The sequence below is a fragment of the Chenopodium album genome, chromosome 4 (assembly GCF_948465745.1).
Source record: "Chenopodium album chromosome 4, dcCheAlbu1.1, whole genome shotgun sequence".
Taxonomy (NCBI): domain Eukaryota; kingdom Viridiplantae; phylum Streptophyta; class Magnoliopsida; order Caryophyllales; family Amaranthaceae; genus Chenopodium; species Chenopodium album.
The window spans coordinates 4,494,526-4,518,384 of record NC_137837.1 but is presented as its reverse complement, the minus strand read 5'-3'; the positions used below and the strand labels follow the sequence as shown (position 1 = coordinate 4,518,384).

General features: G+C 34.1%; 1 protein-coding gene across 3 annotated transcripts; it reads right to left on the bottom strand.

Moving 5' to 3' along the window:
* Nucleotides 1-14,765: 14,765 nt before the first annotated feature.
* LOC145628639 (uncharacterized) lies at nt 14,766-19,346 on the bottom strand. Of its 3 annotated transcripts, none has more exons than XM_081680992.1 (5): nt 18,985-19,346; nt 17,834-18,163; nt 16,847-16,951; nt 16,712-16,759; nt 14,766-15,163 (listed from the first exon to the last, which is right to left on the bottom strand). In XM_081680992.1, the coding sequence occupies exons 2-5, from the start codon at nt 18,104-18,106 to the stop codon at nt 14,924-14,926; spliced, it is 666 nt and encodes a 221-aa protein (XP_081537118.1). In that variant the 5' UTR covers nt 18,107-18,163; nt 18,985-19,346; the 3' UTR covers nt 14,766-14,923. The 3 variants fall into 3 exon arrangements, with proteins under 3 accessions (XP_081537118.1, XP_081537117.1, XP_081537119.1); XM_081680991.1 differs by having other exon boundaries at nt 19,051-19,344; XM_081680993.1 differs by lacking the exon at nt 18,985-19,346 and adding an exon at nt 18,524-18,546.
* Between the last annotated feature and the right edge of the window lie 4,513 nt (nt 19,347-23,859).

Below are 23,859 nucleotides of genomic sequence, written 5' to 3'. Positions count from 1 at the left end.
ACCTAACTTGACAGTCTTATCCAACAATTGAACAGCTTGAGGGAGCTTATCATTAATGATAAAGCCATTGATTAATGTGTGAAAGAAAACATGATCAGGAGGATAACCAAGCTTAAGGCTTTTACCCAAAATAGAGAACCCCAAATCAACGCGACCCAAATGGGAGTAAGAATTAGCAAGCATACCCAACGAATGCCTATCAGATCGAATACCCAGTAATTCAAGCTGCCTGAAGAAAGATACAATGGTGGAATGAGGATGAAGGTGTTTCAATTTGGAAATGGCAGTGAATAGCTGACTGAAAACGACGATTGAAGGAAGACGACGCAAAGAGATCAATTGATTGAAGAGAGATTGTGGAAGTATGAGATCGGAAAACCCTAATTTGCATTGTTCTCTAACAAAATTGAGAAATAGTTTACGGTCTTCAATTGCAATAATTGTTTTACTGGAAAAATGTCGTGAAAAATAAAATTGAGAGATGAAATTGAAAGGGGAATTAATACAAGGAAGAAGAAGAGTTGAAGATTTACCAATGGAAGCAGAACATCTGAAATTAGGAGTAATCTTCATTTGTTGAGTATTGTAAGTTCCAAGTGATTTGCCTTGTAACAGAAAAACACCATTAATGGAGACAGGAAGCTAAGTATGGTGTTTTAGCAGCAGCAGCTTTGCAATTAATCGTCATCGTTATTCCTGCTCTTCTATTTCTCTTGATTTTCTGACTTTTGTTTATTAAATTTTAAGTAATATTTTCTCGGTCTTTTTTTGTTTGCATCATGGTAGTAGAGCTTTCAAAAGTTAACCCGATCCGAAATACCGACTCAAACCCGATTATTAACCGACTCATCTGAACCCGAAAAAATGGTGACTCAAACCCGACCTGAAACCAACCCTAGACTCGAGTTGACCCAAGTATGTGAGACCTGAACCCGAAAATGAACTAACCTAGAGATGACCCAACCCGAATGTAACCTGTAAATTATTGACCTGAACCGAACCCGAATTGAACCGAAATCGACCTAAACCCGTTTTAACCCATCAAAATCCGAATTTAACCCGACTTGTTACTAACCTGACCTGATTTCAACCCGATCCGTCCCTAACCCGACCCGAATTTAACCTAACCTGTTACAAATCCAACCCGAAATCAACCCGACTTGTTATTAACCTGACCCAAATTCAACCCGACTTGTTATTAACCCGACCGGAATTTTACCATACCTATTACTAACCAGACCCAAAAATTCAACCCGATCTGTTACTAACCCGACTCGAAATCAACACGACTTGTTATTGACCCGACCTAAATTCAACCCAAATTGTTTTGACCCGATTTCAAATCACCTTAAATGCAATTTAGACCACCTTATTATTGTTGATCAAAGCATTTTGTCTAGGGAGACCAAGTCAGTCCAGGCCAACAAAAGAAAGGAGCATCATCCTCAAATTTAAGAGTTAAATATAGTATATATTTGTTGTATGGTCAAAGAAGATAATTATCTCACTAAACTATATACTATAGTTCCCTAGTATATTGCCATATATATTATAGTTAAAGGAAATAATTATTTTGATAAAAATGATAATTATCTATTTATGGTAAGTTGAACCTGAATATAACCTGACTTGGAAATGACCCAACCTGATTGTAACCTACAAATTATTGACTTGAACATAACTCGACTTGAATCCGAGAATGACCCGACTTGGAAATGACCTAACCCGATTATAACCGCAAATTATTGACTTGAACCGAACCCGACTTGAATCCGAGAATGACCCGACTTGAAAATAACCCAACCTGATTATAACCCACAAATAATTGACTTGAACCGAACCCGACTAAAACCCCAGAATGACCCTACCTGATTCTAACCCGTAAATTATTGACTTGAACCGAACCCGACTCAAACCCGAGAATTACCCTAACCCTTTTTAACCTTTCAAAATCCGAATTAAACTCGATCTATTGTACACCCGACCCGAATGTAACCCGACCTGTTATTAACTCGTCCTAAACTTGACCCAAACCTGATAAAAAGTATGACCCGACTCAAGCATGACCAAACCCAAACCTGACCCGCATAGGTTATGGAGTTAATCCGAATTGACCCAACCCGAGTTGACCCGACCCACTCTTATCGACCCAATCCTGGCCCGTATACCCAAATTGACAGCTCTCCCGAAACCTCCAAAATTTCTCAAAACCGTGGATTATAGCCTTCAAATTTGTAATTTTTTGACTTTTTTTCACCCAGAAATAAAAAAAATTGCCGAAATGTTTACCATGATCCCTAATACCCCCTGGGAGTCCAATTAGCTCGGTGAAACCATCTAATTTGTCTTTAAACGACTAATTTACCGGTTTACAACTTACACTAATTTCATTAACTAAAGCCTACCACGAACATTTATGACAACATATAATGATCATATATGGTTCCAAACGGCATTATATGACCCCGAGATGTATCCCCTAAAATCTCAATGCTTTTCGACACCGGGCCCTGAAACATTCGAAATTTCTCAAAAAGCGTGGATATTAGCCTTCAATTTTAGAATTTTTTGACTTTTTTTTCGCTCGGATATAAAAATTGGCAAAATTTTTACCATGGTCCCTAATGCTCTCCATGAATCCAATTGGGTGGGTGGAACCATCCAATTTGCCTTTAAACGTCCAATTTACCAGTTTACAACTTACACCAATTTCATTAATTCAAGCTTACCGCGAACATTTATGACAACAAATAATGATCATATATGGTTTTAAACGAAATTAAATGACCCCGATATGTATTCCCTAAAATTTCAAGACTTTTCGACACCGAACCCCGGAATACTCGAAAAATTCTCAAAAAGCGTGGATATAGCCTTCAATTCATGAATTTTTTGACTTTATTTCGCCCAGAAATAAAAATTGCTGAAATGTATACCATGGTCTCTAATACCCTCCGCGAGTCCAATTGGGTGGGTGAAACCATCCAATTTGCCTTTAAACGGCCAGTTTACCGGTTTACAACTTGCGCCAATTTCATTAACTCAAGTCTACCACAAACATTTATGACAACATATAATGATCATATATAGTTCCAAACGGCATTATATGACCCCGAGATGTATCCCCTATAATCTAAAGGCTTTTCGACACCGGTTCCCAAAACCTCCAAAATTTCACAAAAAGCGTAGACAAAAGTCTTCAATTTTGGAATTTTTTTACTTTTTTTCGCCCGGAAATAAAAATTTTCGAAATATTTACCATGGTCCCTAATACCCTCCGGGAGTCTAATTGGGTGGGTGGAACCAACCTATTTACCTCTATATGGCCAATTTACCGGTTTACAATTTGCACCGATTTAATTAACTCAAATCTACTAAGAATATTTATGACAACATAAAATGATCATATATTGTTCCAAACGGCATTATATGACCCCGAGATGTATCCCATATAATCTCAAAACTTGTCGACATCGGGCATCAAAACACCCCAAATTTCTCAAAAAGCGTGTATTTCAATTTTGGAATTTTTTGACATATTTTCGCCCGGAAATAAAAATTTCCGAAATGTTTACCATGTTCCCTAATACCCTCCGGGAGTCCAATTGGCTGGGTGGAACCATCCAATTTGCCTTTAATCGACCAATTTACCGGTTTATAACTTGAACTAATTTCATTAACTCAAGCCTACCATGAACATTTATGACAACAAATAATGATCATATATGGTTCCAAACGGCATTATATGTCCCCGAGATCTATCCCCTAAAATTTCAAGACTTTTCGACACCGAGCCCCAAAACCTCTAAAATTTCTCAAAAAGTGTGGATATTAGCCTTTAATTTTGGAATTTTTTGACTTTTTTTCGCCCAAAAATAAAAACTGCCAAAATGTTTATCATGGTCCCTAACACTCTCCGGGAGTCCAATTGGGTGGGTGGAACAATCCAATTTGCCTTTAAACGACCAATTTACCGGTTTACAACTTGCATCGTTTCATTAACTCAAGCCTGCCATGAACATTTATGACAACAAATAATGATCATATATGGTTCCAAATGGAATTGTATGACCGCGAGATATCTCGCCTAAAATTTCAAAACTTTTCAACACCAAACCCCGAAACCTTTAAAGTTTCTCAAAAACTGTGGATATTAGCCTTCAATTTATGAATTTTTTGACTTTTTTCGCTTGAAAATGAAAATTGCCGAAATGTTTATCATGGTCTCTAATACCCTCCGGTAGTCCAATTGGGTGGGTGGAAGCATCCAATTTGACTTTAAACGTCCAATTTACCGGTTTACAACTTGCACCGATTTCATAAACTCAAGTCTACCACGAACATTTATGACAACAAATAATGATCATATATGGTTCCAAACGACATTATATGACCCCGAGATGTATTCCCTTAAATCTCAAGTCTTTTCGACACCGGGTCCCAAAACCTCAGAAATTTCTCTAAAAACGTAGATATTATCCTTCAATTTTGGAATTTTTTTAACTTTTTTCGCCTGAAAATAAAAATTGGCGAAATGATTACCATAGACTCTAAAACCCTTCGGTAGTCCAATTAGGTGGGTGGAAACATCCAATTTGCTTTAAAACGGCCAATTTACCGATTTACAACTTGCACCGATTTCATTAATTCAAGCCTACAATGAACATTTATGATAAAAAATAATGATCATATTGAAGGAATTGTGTCTTCGATAAGTGCAATTACTAGATATATCAAGGATCACTATTATGGAGATAATAAGTTCATTCTATTGGGGCGTCATCCTCTATTGCTAGACTATGAGAGATGATCTTTGGGCTAGTCAAATAGTCCAAAGCCCTTTAGAATGGATCCTATAAGGTCACACACAAGGGTAATGGGTTAAGCAAGTTAGAGGCCCATTAATGGGCCTCATGAGCATTTAATTAGTCATAAGTATGATTGGGCTAAGTGTAGTTTGAGTGGGATTAGGAATTGGGCTTTGACTTGGACTATTATTTAGAGATATGATCTATAAATAATAGTCATGCCTAGGGTTGATTAATTAAGTCACAATTAACATACAGTGAATTGTGAATCTAAGCAACCAACATCCAAAGCCCTCTCCCCTCTCAAACTCACGGCCATATCTCTCCCCTCTCACCCACGACCGGCCACCCTAGTGGTCCTCGTGGTGTTGCGCGGTGGTTCTTGGCTAGTTCGTTGTTCGTTCATCTCCGTAGAGAGTCGATTGAAGAGTTCTCTCGCGACTAACTAGCATTAGTGGAGGTCTTAATCTGTGCCCGTGGACCAAGTAGAGGAATCACACTTGAGGTTCTTTATCTCCCTAGTTCTTGCTCGATCACCGGTGGAATCACGCTTCAAAGGTATAATTCTTACTTCTTTATGTGTTATGCATGAGATCCTTGGTTTGGTGCTATATGAATATGATTCATGTTAATTCCGCAATTAGTACCTATAATCTCCTACACATATATGGTTCCAAATGGCATCATATGACCCCCAAGATGTATCCCCTAAAATTTCAAAACTTTTCAACACTAAGCCCCGAAACCTTTAAAATTTCTCAAAAAGTGTGGATATTAGCTTTAAATTTTTGACTTTTTTCGCCCGAAAATTTTATGCCAAATTGTTTACCATGATCCTTAACACCCTGCGGGATTCCAATTGTGTGGGTGGAACCATCCAATTTGCCTTTAAACGACCAATTCACCGGTTTAAAACTTGCACCGATTTCATTAACTCAAGTCTACCATGAACATTTATGACAATAAATAATGATCGTATATGGTTCCAAACGGCATTGTATGACCCCGAGATATATCCTCTAGAATTTCAAGACTTTTCAACACCGAGCCTCGAAAACTCCAAAATTTCTCAAAAAGCGTGTATATTAGACATTAATTTTGGAATTTTTTGACTTTTTTTTCGCCCGAAAATAAAAATTGCCGAAATATTTACCATGGTCCCTAATACACCTTCGGGAGTCCAATTAGGTGGGTGGAACTGTAACACCCCAATAATTCTCTCTTTAAACTTGTGAGGACCCTGAACAACATTCAAGAGAATTACTGGCGTGCTACCGCCACGTGTTCAAACGTTAAGGCTTTATCAGAAAATAGCAGCGGAAAAACTAAATCAGTTATAAATAAGTTTCAAAACCAACGAATGAAACCAAATTAAGTCATACAACTTGGAACCATTAAGGCCCTTATTCAAAACCCAATAAAAGTAGTAAGTGATTAATTCCAGTGTTCGAATAAATTCAAACCCAAAAGAATTAGTTTCAAATAAAATCGAATTAAAATAAATTCAAACTTGCAAAAGAAATAAAATGCAAACAATCAACTCTCTACTCAAGATCCCACAACCCTGATGAATGTTGCATGTGTAAGAACCTGTGGTAATTCTGCTCCCCAATATTACAAGTGTAAAAATTGGATCGTCACAGGGTCATTGAAAGGCGAAGGCCATGACCAAAGAAAGACACACAAAGCACGCAATCAGCAAAGCTGAGTACATACAAGCTGCAAAATAAATTAAGAAATCCATAACATGCTACTAATAATCAATCATCATGCATCATTAAATTATAGACTCAACACACGACTCAACTATTTATATTATCAAGACTCCATTAATTAATAATAGGTAAATCATTATTTTTATTCATTGGATTACGCAATAGACAAGGTTGTCCAACCCATGCTCCATTTGGAACATCAATAAAAGAAAAACCCCATGCCTCCTTTCGGAAACATCAATAAACATCCAACGACCACGGGCGCGACTCCGTGACCGTAGTTAGTATGAGATCTCACCTAACTCCTAGTTTTGAAAAATATTTGAAATAAGAGACTCGTAGATCAGACGGCCTCGAGAAAAGTACACGGCTAATACCCCATGTACCCCAACCCCTGATTGTCATTACTCCAGAAGTGCACCAATCCAGAGTTTTATTGCTCATCCATCTTGCACTTTACGTGATTTACAGGTTTAGACTTGGTGATGACTCATATGCATAACAATACAATCAATCCAATATCAATTCAATAAAGTAAAACAACTTTTCAATTTCAATTCTTGATTTATTAGTGGCAAGCAACATTTATTATTTATTCCTTTACTACCTCGGTGTATAAACACCTTGAGTGCATAAGGCACCCCAAAACCTTAACCTCGTCTTAGAAGACTTAAATTCTTCCTTTACTCATCCTGCTTGCATAATCATGAATGAGTAATAAATTAATCATTACACCAATAATATACCTTTGCCTCTAAGCGCACCTTGCATAATTAGAGCACAAATAATACTTGCAATATAAAATAGTGCACGTTATACGAAATTCACAATGTATAACCAAACAATTTAACTCAGTCATCCCTATACATGATACTAAGTTCTCGATCCGTCGTCCTTAAACATGCACCTAAAAGAAAGGTTTCGTAACTTGTACGTACCTTGAGCAAACGAATTGGTATGTCACTTTACTAACTAGAAATCACCTTCAATAAACTCCTCTCCTAAGCCAAATAATAACATCTCACTCAATACCCAATCAATCAAATTTACAGCAATACTAACTTACTTTAAAACCTTCAAAATCCAAATCAAACAACACTTTAAAACCTTCCCTTTAGTTAAAATTAAAGGCTTATATATAGTTCTTTAAATTTTCTTCATAAAAACCTTAAAATACACTCTTATACATGAAATTACAACAAGTTCAAAGTCTAATAAAAATCTGAAAATTATATAAAAACCCCTAAAAATCTCCCTCTTTAATGGGTGATTAAACCCTCTTTATAAAACATTAAAAGTAGTACTTAGAAACTATTTCCAACACTTAAAACTTCAATAAAAACATATATTTATGTTTAATTAACTTTAAACATAATTAATTTTATTAATCAAACTCAAGGATAATATTTTAAGTAAAAAAAAACTTCGTTAAAATCAAAAACTGCCCGAAAATCATATTTAGAGGCTGAATTTGGCCACGAGAGGGTGGCGCTCACTACAAAAGGTAGTGAGTCTTTCTTAAAACGTTGTTTCCACATGGAAAACACTATTTTTTCATCAAAATCGGATGAGTTCAGAATCTGATCGGGATTAAAACGGGATTAATATTAACGAACGAAAATCTAAAAACTAAAACACGAATTTACATGTTCAAAATAATCTGGAATTAAGTTAAACTAATCATTAGTTATAATCACCAAAATTTCAAAACATCATTACTATAAAAGCCCTAAATCAATTGTTCATAAAAACCCTAAAATCATGATTTTCAATAATTAAAAACCCTAGGTTATAAAATTTACAAAATCTGAAAATTATGATACTTATAAAATCTGAAATTATAAAGTTTAGTCATCAAAATATAACTTGATACTAATTAAATTACTTTCAAACAATAAAATCAAAATCCATAAATCAATAATTATAATTATACAAATTAATAAAACAAAGGAGAGAGAAAATAAGACTAACCTTTTGGTGTGAGAAATTTTTGGGGATTAATGGGGTATTTATGGGAGAGAATGTTGTAGGGTAAGTAAGAAGATTGGGCCTCATAAAATTATTGGGCCAATTAGGTAAATGAAATGGACTAGGCTTTGTTTGTATGATCATGAATTGTAGAACATAGGTTCATAAAATAGTTTGTGCTAAAATAATTTTTGACCAATATTAATAATTTGAAACTTTTGTAATTAAATTTCGGAAAAGTACAAATAAATATTATAAATAAAATAAAATTTCATTTATAAAATATTTAAAAATACGGGGGATTACAGGAACCATCCAATTTGCTTGTAAACGACCAAGTTACAACTTGCACTTATTTCATTAACTCAAGGCTACCACGAACATTTATGACAACATATAATGATCAAATATGGTTCTAAACGACATTATATGACCCCCAGATGTATCCTTTAAAATCTTAAGGTTTTTCGACACCGGGCCCCGAAACCTCCAAAATTATTCAAAAAGCGTGGATATTAGCCTTCAATTTTGAATTTTTTGACTTATTTTCGCACGGAAATAAAAATTTCCGAAATGTTTACCATTTTCACTAATACCCACCGGGCGTCCAATTGGGTGGGTGGAACTATCTAATTTGCCTTTAAACAGCCAATTTATCGGTTAACAACCAACTTGCACCGATTTCATTAACTCAAGCCTACCACGAACATTTATGACAACAAATAATGATCATATATGGTTCCAGACGACATTATATGACCCCGAGATGTGTCCCCTATAATTTCAAATCTTTTCGACATCGGGCCACGAAACCTACAAAATTTCTCAAAAAGCGTGGATATTAGCCTTCAATTTTGGAAATTTTCAACTTTTTTTCTCCCGAAATAAAAGTTGCCGAAATGTTTACCATGGTCCCTAATACCCTCCAGGAGTCCAATTGGGTTGGTGGAACCATCCAATTACCTTTAAACGACCAATTTACCAGTTTACAACTTGCACGGAATTCAATAACTCAAGCCTACTATAGTTCCAAACGGCATTATATGACACCGAGATGTATCCCCTAAAATATCAAGACTTTTCAACATCAAGCCCCGAAACCTAAAATTTTTTCTAAAAGCCTTCAATTTTGTAATTTTTTGACTTTTTTTTAACCGGAGATAAAAACTGCCGAAATATTTACAATGGTCCCTAATACCCTCTGGGAGTCCAATTCGGTGGGTGGAACTAATTTGCCTTTAAACGGCCAATTTACTGGTTTACAACTTGCACCGATTTCAGTAACTAATGTTTACCACGAACATCTAGGACAACATATAATGATCATATATAGTTCCAAACGGCATTATATGACCCCCAGAGTATTCCTTTAAATCTCAAGACTTTGCGATTCCGGGCCTCGAAACCTCCAAAATTTCTCAAAAAACGTGGACATTAGCCTTCAATTTTTTTGAAATTTTGACTTTTTTTCGGCTCAAAAATAAAAATTGTCGAAATGTTTACCACGGTCGCTAATACCCTCCGGCAGTCCAATTGGGTGAGTGGAACCATCCAATTTGCCTTTAAACGTCCAATTTACCGGTTTACAACTTGCACTAATTTCATTAACTCAAGCCTACCACGACCATTTATGACAACAAATAATGATCATATATGGTTCCAAACAACATTATATGATCTCGAGAGGTATTCCCTAGAATCTCAAGTCTTTTCGATACCAGACCCCGAAATCTCCAAAATTTCCCAAAAAGCGTGGATATAAGTGGGATAGATCTCGGTTTGGCGGTGGTGGGGCGGGGATAGGGATAAAAACCATACCCGCCATGGGTGATGGGGCGGGGATGGATTTTAAGTTGTATCCGCCCCATTCCCGCCCTGTCCCATCTCCACCTTATACCCACGTCTATATATTTTTAAAAACAAAATTATATACCTTTATACTATTTTATAAAATAATTACATCAAATAAAATATTAATTATAATACTTTGTATTACACTTATATTATAAACAAAAAATGTGTATAATATTAAGAATGTTTTATTATTATAATCCGTACTGAGTATTAATCATGTAGGATTGTGTATTTAAGAGACAGTGATTAGGTGGGTCTTGGGTGGGGATGAATATCTAAGTGGGGGGGTGGGGCGGGGATGGGGATGAATATCCTAGTGGGGGGTGGAGCGGGGATGGGGATGAATATTGGACCCGCCGCGGAGATGGGGATGAGGATGAAAATGTTAGGTGGGGATGGGGATGGGAAGGCAACATCTGCCCCGACCCGCCCCATTGACATCCCTATCGAGAAATAAGTAAGCATACTAGGAGAGAGGTGCGAGGGATCTTAGAATTTTATGATCTATCCTAAGATGGTCGGTGAGGACTCAGGAGTAAGGATGAGGCGAGACTTCAAGAGATGAGCCTGCAGTCCAAACTCTAAGACGTGTAGGCCTATCCGCCTATGTATACTATTGGTCAATGTTGCTCCGTGTGATTCTAATTGCCACATTCGGATTAGGACTTAATACTGAGAACAAAATTGGTACTATAATTGCTGGGATCAAGACAACCCATTTCGCTAGGAGGAAGGCGTCACACAACAGAAAACTGTCAAAGAACAAACATATCTGTTCACATGATGTGTTCTTAAACTTCTAATTGAAATCTGTTAGTCTGTAGGCTCGAAAGGTACTGTCCTGGTGCGTTGTAAACTTACTGAAGGTCAAGCTCTTATTCTGTGCTAGACAGAGTTTTTCTGAGTCAAAAAAGTATGGTATAATTGATGAATGTAAAGTATACAAATATACAAGTATTGTGTGTATATACAATCCTATCCTAAATTGAAAAAATCAATAAGCTGAAAACCAATCTCCAACAAAAGCCAATAAGATGTTAAAACTTCTGAAGCCAATGGAAGATGTTTTCACCAAATTTGATTATCCCAGCTCCAAAATCTCCTCTAGTTGCAAACTTGCCCATACCTGAAGCAGGCAATCGGACTAATAACTCGAGTTACCATAACACAGGAGATCATCAAATAATGAGGAAGTGTGTGCATCAGCTTTGAATCCTTTGCTAACCATAAGATCACGATAGTATAATGCCTTTGACAGGCCGTGATTGAGAATATAGCCTCTGATGATTGTATTATAGGTAATATCATCAGGGAAACAACCATCTTCCTCCATTTTCCTCAATAAATCATCAGCTTCATTCATTAATCCCTTCTTGCAGAAGCCTTTAATCATTATATTGTATGTTATACAATCAGGCTGTAGACCCTTTGACAGAAGATGACAGAAGATATTTTCAGCATCTTTAACGCGCCCAAATTCACAGAAGCTGTCAATTAAGATATTGTACACGACAGTATTAGGCTTGACACCATTAACCTCCATATTTTCGAGCAATGCTACTGCCTCATCAAGCCGGCCACTTCTGCATAGGCCACCAAGCAATGAAGCATACGTGAAAACATCTGGAGGAACTCCTCGAGCTTGCATTTCCAATAGCAACTGGAGTGCAAGTGGGAGTTTATCGGCTTTGCACATTCCATCAATAAGAGTATTATAGGTTACAACATTCGGTGTCATTCCTTTCCGATACATTTCCTGGAATATGTTTAGAGCCTTGTCAATGAAATTAAGCTTAATATAACCATTAATCACAGTATTAAAACTGACAACATTAGGCTCACAACTATTCTTAGCCATGAAAATCTTTTTCGCATCATTCACCTGACCACGCAAACAATAACCATTAAGAAAAGCATTGTAAGTAATGATATTCGGAGCCTCACCACTATCAATCATTAGCTCAAGAACGGCATAGGCTTCATCAACACTCCCGTCTTTACAAAACACATCAACCAACATATTATAAGTCTCAACAGTCGGCGCAATGTTGTCTTCCAACATCTCATTCAACATAAGCTTACCCTCATCCCGGTATCCACAATGGTACAAACCTCGAATCAACGAGTTATAAACGATAACATCAGGTTGAATGCCCTCATTTTTCATAGCAGAAAACAAGTTCAGAGCCTCTTGTAACATCGTATCTTTACAGAGACTATCAATTACAGTACTATATATAACAAGGTTAGGCATACAATGCCCTTGTGACTGCATTCTCTCAAGCAAATCAAGAGCACCGGCATTGTCGCCGATCCTACAAAGCCCTTTGAACATAGCACCATAAGTAACAATATCGGGTTTGATACCTAAGCCGACAATTTTATCCAACAGTTGAGCAGCTAATGGGAGCTTATCATTATTGATATAGCCATTGATTAAGGTGGTAAGGGTAACACAATCGGGCGGATACCCGAGTTTAATCTGTTTACCAAGAAGAGAAAACCCGAAATCGATACGACCCAAATGGCAGTAAGAATTGGCAAGAATACCCAATGAATGCCTATCGGGTCGAATACCATAACAATGGAGGTGGGCGAAGAGAGAGATAATGATGGAATGAGGTTGAAGATGCTTCAGTTTAAGAATGGCGGCGAAAAGCTGATTGAAACGTAAGATTGAAGGAAGAGGACGAACAGAGGTCATTTGGTGAAAAAGGGAAAGGGGGTAATTGAGATTTGAAAACCCTAATTTGCATTGTTTTTTAACTGAATTGAGAAATACAGTACGGTCGTTGATTGAAGAGGAAGATTGGGAATAATTTCTGGAAAATAAAGGGATTTCAAACAAAAAGATTAATGGAGTTGGATTACATGTAAACTTCATTCCTAAATTTTATTCAACTTCCCTCTCGCTTCTTCATTTGACGCATTGTTGTGGTGTGGACTGTGGTCGGCTGTGGAGGGCTTGCTCCAGTTGCTTCTAGTGTTAACTAATATTGTGTCCGAGCATGGCTAATACGGAGTAAGATAGCTTCTTTGAACTTATCTAAACTGATTTTGTCTAAACACGTTCTTAGGGTATGTTCTTATTACGAGTAATTGAACTGAGCTGAATTGAACTGAGCTGAATATTTTATGTGGAAAGGAAATTAAAAACTGAACTTATTGGAGTTGAATCAAAAAATAAACTGAAGATAACGGACTCTTAATGTGCCTAATTTCAAAACACTTGTGTATTGTAATGCTCCATGATAACTAAGGGCATTGCAATATGTTATACTTGTAGGTTACAAGTAACTCTTTGAGGTAACTCAATTTTAGAAATATTTTACTTTTTTTTTTTATCGATGAAACTAGTTTCTTGACTCGAGCTTCACTCTAGGTTAATATAATTTAAATTATTTAAATTATTAATATTTCACTTCAAAAAAGAAACAAAAAAAACACTCCAAAGTTTTATAATTTAGTGAATTGAGGGGGAAATGGTAAAGGATTTCCACCCTCAAAATATCACTAATAGGGATTGAACACCTAACTTTAAGGTTGGAAGGTACAATCCTAATCACTAGACGAAGCTTAGCTTGGTAAATAAGAAGATATTAATGCTAATCTTGAGGTCATGAGATCAAATCTATAAAAGAAACCACATATATGGATTTTTTTTTTCAAGGACTAAATACTCCATGTAGCCCATTGAATTTTCAATAATTTCCGTACTAAAACATAACCAGGCATAATATTAGTCGCATATATCGTCAATTACTATTATTAACTATTATAATAATTATAATCATTATTTGCAAGTTCATGTTATTGAATGTTAAGATTTGATGAAAATTGTGATAAGAATTGAGGTTATATGAAGTAGGATTTTTTCAAGGGGGGTTAACAACATCTATTAAAGGTTTGAAAGCTTGTGATTAAAGTCAGAAGATGACACTTAATTAGCTTGTTGGCTAATCTAATTAATTAGCAACAAGTACGAATATAAGGTAGTCCTTATCCTTATTGACACTATTTCATGAAACAGATCATTTAATCAATTAATCCTATAATCAAAGATATAATCTTTATATCTTTTGTCAAAGATATAATCTTGATTTTGATATTTGTTGCTAATTAATTAGCTTAGTCAAGTCCAGTCATCACCTCATAATAACATCAACTAGTATAATAATGCTCAAAACATCTGAGTATATTATTAAGTTGCTTTCCATGAGTCAATGATGAAGTAGTTGAGTGTAGGACTGTTAAACTTAATACTTATCATTATAATACCATTGAAGAGTTTTAGTAAAAAATAATTGTCTACAACTCCTGGAATCAAATGGAGTTTTAAAGACTCTTCCTGATTATCTTTGGTCATTATCAAAGCAAATTGCATATATACTAATGAAATTTTGGAATACTAGCCAAAAGATTGATAGAAAAGAGAGAGCCCAAGATGTAATTAGTAACTTAAGACGGTTTCCTCCGGCATGTAACAAACATGCCTCCATTCTCCTGCACTCTGAATACAAACCCAACAATACAAACTCACACAAGCACTGGACAAGACGCGAGTTGCTACCTAGAGTGCTACGGCAAGGATGCAAGTACCTCCAATAGGGAAGCTACAAACTGCATCTGGGTTTCTTCGTTTATAGTAGAGAATAGGGGCACATGTACAAATAGGGACTTTGTCCCGTTTTGCTCTGCGAACCAGAGTGAATGGTAGTAGACATAGTTACACACGAAGCGGCCTGCATCATCGGATGTCATCACCTCGTAACCTTTCTTCGTCAAAACCGATGTAATCTCCTCAACAGGGAGTGAAGTCTGGATAAAAAATAAAAATGACTTAAACGATGGAAAATTGAAGTGCTATCAATAATACAAGAAAAAAAAAATGCATAACGACTTAGTTTCAAGATTTTAGAGCTTCATATTATATTATTCATGAGTAGTACTTATCTATAACTTTTCTTGTATCACAGGACAATTATATGTTCGTCATAAACAGCAATTCACTAGTTAGTTGAAATACCAGTGAAATGATAACCACTTCTACAATCATTCCATTATTTTTACAAAAAAGGAAAAGGAAAAAGAAAAAGATACAACTACAACCCTACATACATGACTTAAACGAAATTGAAGGAGTAATCGATAGTATTGGCAACATGTGATCCCAGACGGACAACAACTTAAAAGGAAACATCAACATACTAATTCTTTCTCTGAGTTCTATTCTAAACTTCTAATAGAATGGTAAGGAAACTTGTGAATTAAGTATGGTAGGGAAACTTGTGAATTAGGTAGTCTATTAGAGTAGAACTCAGAGAAAGAATTATAGGTAAAAATAGCTGTTGCCTCTCAAACTGCAAAAAGAGAGCACACTTAAACACCTTGCCGGCAAGTTAAAGCTCAAAAGTAGACGAAAAATCCATTACTCACTGACAGGGTGCATTGAAAGTTAATGGTCTAGCACAATTACGAAGTATTTAGCAATTTATAGATGATGTCCTTGGCAAATATTTTGCTGGACCAAGTGAATTTACTAATCAGGTTATTAATACCTATATTATGATGTTCCTCACAAAAAAAAAAAAAAAAAAAAAAAAAAAAAAAAAAAAAAAAAAAAAAAAAAAACTAATTGTGATGAGCAGGTACTCTTAAATACACGTAAACCCTTTGCACTTCCAAACGACAAAAGTTTCCAGTACTCGATCTCCAACCTCACTTTTTACAGAAATTAGTGTTCAATATAGTGAATAGTCTATTGTGAGAGAGAACTTGTAAACCAGAGAGAATATAGTTTTTCAAGAGATAATTAACACAAGCTGGAGAGCTGTTCTCCAAACAAGAAAACCTGTTTGGGAAACTTGAACACGGATGTCCACTTTTCATTCTCGTTGAAGATATTTTTTTGTTTTCGGCATTAATTCTTTGAATATTTATCAGTCTTTCACCTAATATTTGCATGAGCAATTTTAATATTACTAGAATAATTTATACTTACTACAGAGTATGTTAAATAATGAAAACTGTTTTAGGATGCTGATCTACCAGGTTGCATTTTGGGCATCCAGCAAGGTGATGAAAAGGAGAAAATGCAATTACAACAAGACGAAATATCCCAACTTCCAGAAACAAAATCCAATCATTCAGATACTAGGTAAACAACTACACAGTGTCCTAAAAAGGTAAACAACTAAACAACATTCATCATATCATCACAAAGATTGCTTTGACACTCAAAAAAACTGTAATATAAGTGGTTTAATATTATCCAGTATTCATCTTAAGGTGGTTTTCAGCACTACACAAAAAGATGAAAGTGTTTGAGCACATAGTAATGAAAGCATAAGAAAAGTGCCAAATTACCTTTCTTGTTCTAGTGATCTCTCCATCTGCAGGAATAATCTGGACTTTCTGCAAGTGAATAGAGAAAGAATTAGACACCGGAGTATAAGTGAAAGGCTTAAACAGAGGAGGATAACAAGAGGGAATCCATATAACCTGAGGTTTCCATCCCATTTCATCAGGGCAGCGAAAAGTGGCTTCGTTGACAGCCTGATTCTCAATGGCAAACCGTGTAGCGCCACTATTAACTCCTAAATGTAACTGCAGTAAACAAATAAAAATACATCAAAACATTATAACGCACCACAAAATACTTTTTACAAGGACCCTTTCTCTTTAAGGGGGGAATGGGGAGGGGTGCTAGGGGGTTGTAAACTGATCCTAGGATGGTTTGGTTCTCATTCTTGTAGGCTGTATAATGTCTCATTGTATGGTCTAACCAGACCAACCTCCAACATTAATCCAGCTTCCAAGTTTTATAATGAGGAGAGAGTATTTACCAATACTAGAGAGAATAGATCGTTTGTATAAACGATGAAAAGTGACATTCAGATTCAATTCATAACCAGAAAATCTACTTTACACAACAGATTGTATAACCAAACATAAAGCTACTTCCTTTCACTCCTGCCCACATAGGCCAAACATAACTGTTTGTGACAATCTAATGCACAAATCACATTACAGAATCAGAAATTGAGCAGAGCCAGGAAATAGTTTTCTCATAAGAAGCACAACGTTAATCCTCTTATCCCAAGTAAAGAAACCTTTTTTTTATATAGCGTTTTATTGCTGCTGCTAAAAACATAATAGGAGCCTAAAACAGACAGATTTTCACCATTTCTTGGATTCTAATGGGTCTGTATCACTATCTATGATCATACCATAAAACTTCTTCAATAAGTGAAGGCTAATAGGTTACTCAAAGTATGATGGTCAACGTATCGTATAGGCAGAACAAAAGTGCACAAGTCAAGCACTCCACGTTGACAGAATCAACGCCTTCAACGGCTTTTAGAAAAGTAATGATTCAGCTTTAATTACAACAGATCTCAGAAAGGGAAACAACAAGACTTGAAACAACTAGTCTGCATCAAAGGTTATTTGAAAAAAACATGTAGAAGTAAGTAAAGAGGAACTGACCCAAATAACTTTCCCTGAATTAGGCAATTCTGAATCATTCTCGTTAATTGCAGATTGCAGCGTCTGATGAAGAGGAACGACTGCCCCATGTCCTGCAGTCTCAAGAATATTGCAGCTTCCTAGAGCCAACCCTTTTGGCAAACCCTTCTTCTCCATGTACTCTTTCAGATTACGCACAATCGTTTCAGTTGGATTTTCGGCAACTCCATGGAACTTCTTAAAACCCGTCACATGAACCGTTACTGGTGATGGTGCAGGACCTTCTGAACCCATGATTTAACAATCCAGATACTATGTACCACCAATATATGAGCTTAAATTATCAATAGCCTGCATCAGAAGACAGTAATAGACCAAATTTGAGAACAACTAGCAAACTATATGGAATAAGAATACTGTTTCAGCACAACATTAAATTAAAATTTTAAGAACATGTTTGTACACTTTAAAAATTATAAGCAGTGCAAAGTCTGAGGATGGATTCACCATCTCCCAAACTCAAGAGAGATGTTTAAAATTTAAAATAAATTACAACGAAGCCAATCTAGTTAAAATTCAACAGAAATATTCTACATACACGAAGTGTGAACATAGTCATATCATCATGAAAAGTTAAACAAAGTAAACTCAGGAAAAATGACTCAAACAGCCTGAAATATAAAACCTAGAAATTGCAAGAAATTGACTTACTTAGAAGGTAGAAACCTAAAAGATACTCTAAAACACAACTAAGAATTTTTCTGTCTCATCAAATTTAAGCTTCAAATAAAAGCTTCAAACTAAACCCAATATAAAGTGCCTGAGAAACTTCAGAGTTCTGAAGTGAAAGAAACGTGACCTTAGAAGTTAAAACAAACCACTTATCACTCTCATAAGCACGATAATCATGCCGCAAAAACAGCTGATTATCTGATAAACAACTAATTAAGTGTAACGGAATTTAATTAAACAAAAAATCTTAATAATTTACCACAAAAATTATGTCAAAGTTTGAAACTTTGATCCGCAATTCGGATAAATACCCACTAATCATACCAATTAATATTCCTAAACCCCACAAAAATTAAGAAATTGAAGCCAAAAAACAAAATGAACCCATGATTAACAAACGAATTAATTCAACAAAAATATCAAAAACCCAGAAATCAAACCTGAAAAAAACTTGAATTTCACAAATGACTTAAAAATTAAACAAGAAAGATGAGAACTTTGAATACCTGTAAATAGGAATTATAGTAGGAACAATAATGAAGAGAAAAAGGGGATAAAATATGGGTTAATAATAATAATTGAGACAACCACCAATCTTATCTGGTTTTTCTTTGATTAATACTGGGTATTGAAAGATTCCAAGTAGAGAAAAATTAAATGAATTGGGGAATAATAATTATATACAACTACAAAACGTGGTTGATTGGCGATTAGATGATGATGTTGATGAGAGTTGTAGTGGAAGGTCACTTTCTTTTTGTGTGCCTTTCTTAGAAAGTCTTTTTCTAATTACTAGTAGTTGTGCGAGATTTAACTATATTGGACCAACATTTTATTTAAATTATAAAGTTTCCGAGTACACCTAGAGTGATTAACGTAATCAAAGGTTCGAGCGTATATATTTAATTATTTATTGCTCATTGAATGATTAAGTAAGAATTATTTTCACGGATACTTAACTCTATCTACTTTGTATTTATGAAATACATAGTATAAAATATTTATTAATTAATACACGGGTGATGTTTCTAGAACGGGGTCTAAGCGGGGGTATATCAAAATTTATGTACTAAATGTTTCAAATTTGTATTTTGGGTTCAATAAAACTTAAAGGGTCACATTTTTTGTCATTGTACAATTTGTACCAATTAAAAACAAAACAAAACGAATAAAGAGGACATTTTTTTTTTGGATTGGATTCGTCTAGTAAAAAATCAATGGGTATCATAATCTGGTAAGTGAGGCTATGTAGCTGAATTAGGAATACTGCTGCTTTGATTTTGGTGAAGGGTAGGTTTGAGTCCTCATCTTTGTTGGGACCAATTTCTCATTGCGATGAATTTTGCAATCTCATAATTGAGACATTCTAGCCGATAACCGATAACGTTTTTGGTAAAGGTTTAGAAGATTCGGGGGGTGACACTTATTATAACATTTTGTCTTTTATATTTAATTTTCTCATGAAGATAACGTATCTTGATATGATGATAATATGATATTCGATTTAATTGATTTCATGTGTTAAAGTCTTTAATATGATTTGTTAAGCCATTTACCAATTTTATATTGAGTAACTTAGATAATCAAGCAATAAGGCATTAAGTAATATTGGTTAATGACAAATGTACTACGCGAAGATAATTATGTCTCAATTACTTTATCGATGTATATAAAACCTCAATAATGCTTGTGACCAATTACCGTTAATTTATAGTAACTTTTTTTGACAAGAATTTATAGCAACTTTAAATCATCATAATGGTTTAAATCATCATAGTATATAATTATTATATAAAAAGTTTAAGAAAATTTATATTGATAGATGATTTTAAAATATTCATTCTTAGCTTACATTGTTATATATTTATGTGACATGGAATTTTTCATCTTCTTATAATGAGTCTCCTTAAGTCCTTATCATATCATAATACATGAAATATGACTAATTAGGATAAGAAACAGTGAGTTACTATTGATTGAAACCGAACCTCTAAAACAAGCAATAATAAGATGACCAATTTGTAGGTTTGATCTATGTACTTTTCCATTTAACAATAGCAAGTTGGTGAAGGTTGTTAACTTGCTACATTTAATAATTAATAATAACTAGTGTGCAAATCATATCAATTTGTATGATTTTTATTCCACGGAATCAGCCGTATCACATATGCTTATTACTTTATTAGAATTAGTTACAACTACATACTCCCTTCATCTCACTAGCTAAATTCGTTACCCACTTATTTTCGTTTTCAGGTCACAATATCTAATACACACTTTTGATCGTTAATATTCTTAATTACGTATTGGATCATACATTTATACATAACTAATATAAAATAAATAAAAAAACTCGTTCAAAAATATCAAATAACATTATATTTAATTTCTTCAAAAAATAAAAATAAAAAAATAAATAAAAAAAAAACATTATATTTAATCAAATTTTAATATTCCCCCAACCAAAAAAAAATCGAATTTTAATATTTATATGAATAACAAAATTTAGTCATAAATTTTCTTTCAAAAAAAAAAAAAAAAAAAAAAAGTCATAAATTAAACATTATATCTAAAAAATACTCGTAAAGTATAACTATATTTTTTTGACGGGAAATATAACTATATTGAAATAGAGTGAGTAGTACATGAGATCGCCTATGCGGCTATGCGGCTACACCTTTATTTTTGTCCGAGAGCATATAAGGTAGGGGCAAGTTACATGCATGCATTCATAGTAGTAATTAATTTATGCCCCACTATTAATTATTTTATATATATTCATGCATGTATCATCAATCTATCATCACCATTGTTACCTTTACCAACATGAATCATTATGGTACTAATTAAAGGTTATTCAAAATAATTGAAGTTGTCCATTTCAAGTGTAAAATTATTTGCATCTAGAATGTATTGGACTATTGGACACCGTCCTCGCTCTATTTTTTATGCTTTATCTAATGATTCTAATCTATTTGTATGCTTTTAAAATGTTATTATGTCATTTTGTGATTTTAAAATTTTTTAATGAAAGATTGATTTAATATTTTATGTGAATGTCAATATCGTCAATTGTCAAGTCAAATTAATAATATAGTCTAACGTAGATATGAGGTGGTCTTACTTGTATTTTTCATAAAAGTAGGGATTTACTAACTATATATCTAAGTCTCTTTCAATATCAATTTGTCAATATTATAAATCGATTTGTAGGTCATATATATAAACCTAGAACGCATAATTGAATAGTATACCACCCTGGCTTAATTTCCACGTAATTTTGCCCATACAACATATTATGTAGCCACTGATTTTTGTATTTTTTATTTTTATTTTTATATATTTTTTTAATTTTGGCAAATGATTTGCAAAACAGCTAGGATTCATGATTCCATCTGGAAGCAATGAATTTCAATGCATGCTTACGTCTCACTCTTTAAAATGAATAATGGTGCGTGTGTATGTTTGAAATTTGAAGATTTGATAAAAGACTTAATTTTAATTTTTCAAGCATAAAAATGAAAAAAATAAATAACATTAATTGTATAGACAGGATAAGTATACGTATAACTTGGCTAATGGTCAAAAGTACACATATCATCTACTTGTATATGTATAATTGACAATGATTTATTGAGAAAAACTGTGTAGGAGACCGATTAAGTTTGCTTATCGAAGACAAAATTTAATTTCTCTATAGACAAATTAAACTCAACTTCACTGATACCCTTTATTATATTAATTACATGTGTTGTACTTTATGATGATCACACATTAATAAATAAAATACACATTAATACAAATCTAATATGACCCTACTTGATACATTTTTGTTCCTTATAGATTAACATACATATTATATATAGGCAGTGGCGAATCCAGAAAAATTATCTACGGGGTCAAAAATACATTTGATAAATTTAAATGGGATCATTTGATTATTAAATAAGCAATTTTTACAAGGAAAAAAATTAATTATATAAGATTTTTTTTTTCATGTTCTTTGTTACACTTGCATCTGCCACTGTATATAGGTCAAATTTGGTTAAATCAAATCAATAAGAAAAAAATAAAGTTAGTATATATCAAATAATAAGGCTAGCAAAAATAAAATGAATTAAGTATAACTTAAATTGGAGCTTAACCGGCAAAGTGCTAAAGTGAATCTCTATATTCTACAAGTATCAAAGTAGGGTTGTGCATGGGTCCAATATTTGAAACAATTCCTATATCGAACCAAATAACCAATATATATGCAAATTACACATGAATTATAAATCAACACCATACAAGGCTACAACTAATACTTCAAAAGGTTTGTATGTTTTGATACCTAATATGACCTAAATCATAAATTGAGAGCATAAAATTTAGTTTTGCCCACTCCTACACTCCTACTCCCTTGATTTGTTAATGTTAATGTTATTTTTTTTTCTTTTTCATAGCATTATGCACACATCTTTTATTGATAATGTTTTTAATTCTTTGCATAATATAATAGTATTGTTATGTTGCACAAGGAGATATATCTTATAAGATTCTATATCGTTCTTCTATTGGTCACTCTTTTTTTTTTTTTGAAGCATATCACACTTATTATTTTTGCTAAACCCTGATCCCTATTTTAACAAAAATGATTTGGCAATCAACGCCAAAAACTTCATATTTAGGGGTATTACTAAAAATTTATATTTGTAATAATTCATTCAAAGAAAAAAAAAAGTGAACGCAATTAATACGAGTATCAAAGAAACAAAAACTCGGCTCGATTGTGCAAGTTCAAGTGTTCAACACTTAATAAGTTATTCAAAATAAAAAATCAAGTGAATTCAATTTATACGAGTATCAAAGAAACTAAACCTCGGCTCTATTGTGCAAGTTCAAGTGTTCAACACGCAACCTTTTACCAAAAGGCCAAAACCCAAGGATACATGTTGATATGAAGACTCACCAAAGTAGGGTATTGCGGTTTTGCCATTTTGGGTTTAATTTACATTTGTACTCCGTTAAGTGGAAAAACTCTAGGCGCATAGTCCCTATGTATTAAGGATGCAAATAGGATGACATTATTGTAAATAATTGGACTCTGAAGGTGAAAAATATGATGACAAAATGTACCACTACTTGCATAATAGTACATAGAAAATACTATTCAAATAACTTATACTTTAATGGTACATTATACTACGTATATGTATAGTAGTACACAAAAATGTACCACTATACTAAAATAAAAGAGAAAATGTACCACCGAACTCCAGATTGCCTTCCTATGTGTATGCCAAATACATAGGCCCTATGCGCCTAGATGCACT

Excerpts from the sequence above, each read along its gene's own strand:
- LOC145628639 (XM_081680992.1), bottom strand. The coding sequence starts at position 18,106 with ATGGGTTCAGAAGGTCCTGCACCATCACCAGTAACGGTTCATGTGACG. Across the intron at positions 16,952-17,833 it reads ATTCAGGGAAAGTTATTTGG|TTACATTTAGGAGTTAATAG; the intron begins GTCAGTTCCTCT and ends TGTTTACTGCAG. Across the intron at positions 16,760-16,846 it reads AAATGGGATGGAAACCTCAG|AAAGTCCAGATTATTCCTGC; the intron begins GTTATATGGATT and ends ATTCACTTGCAG.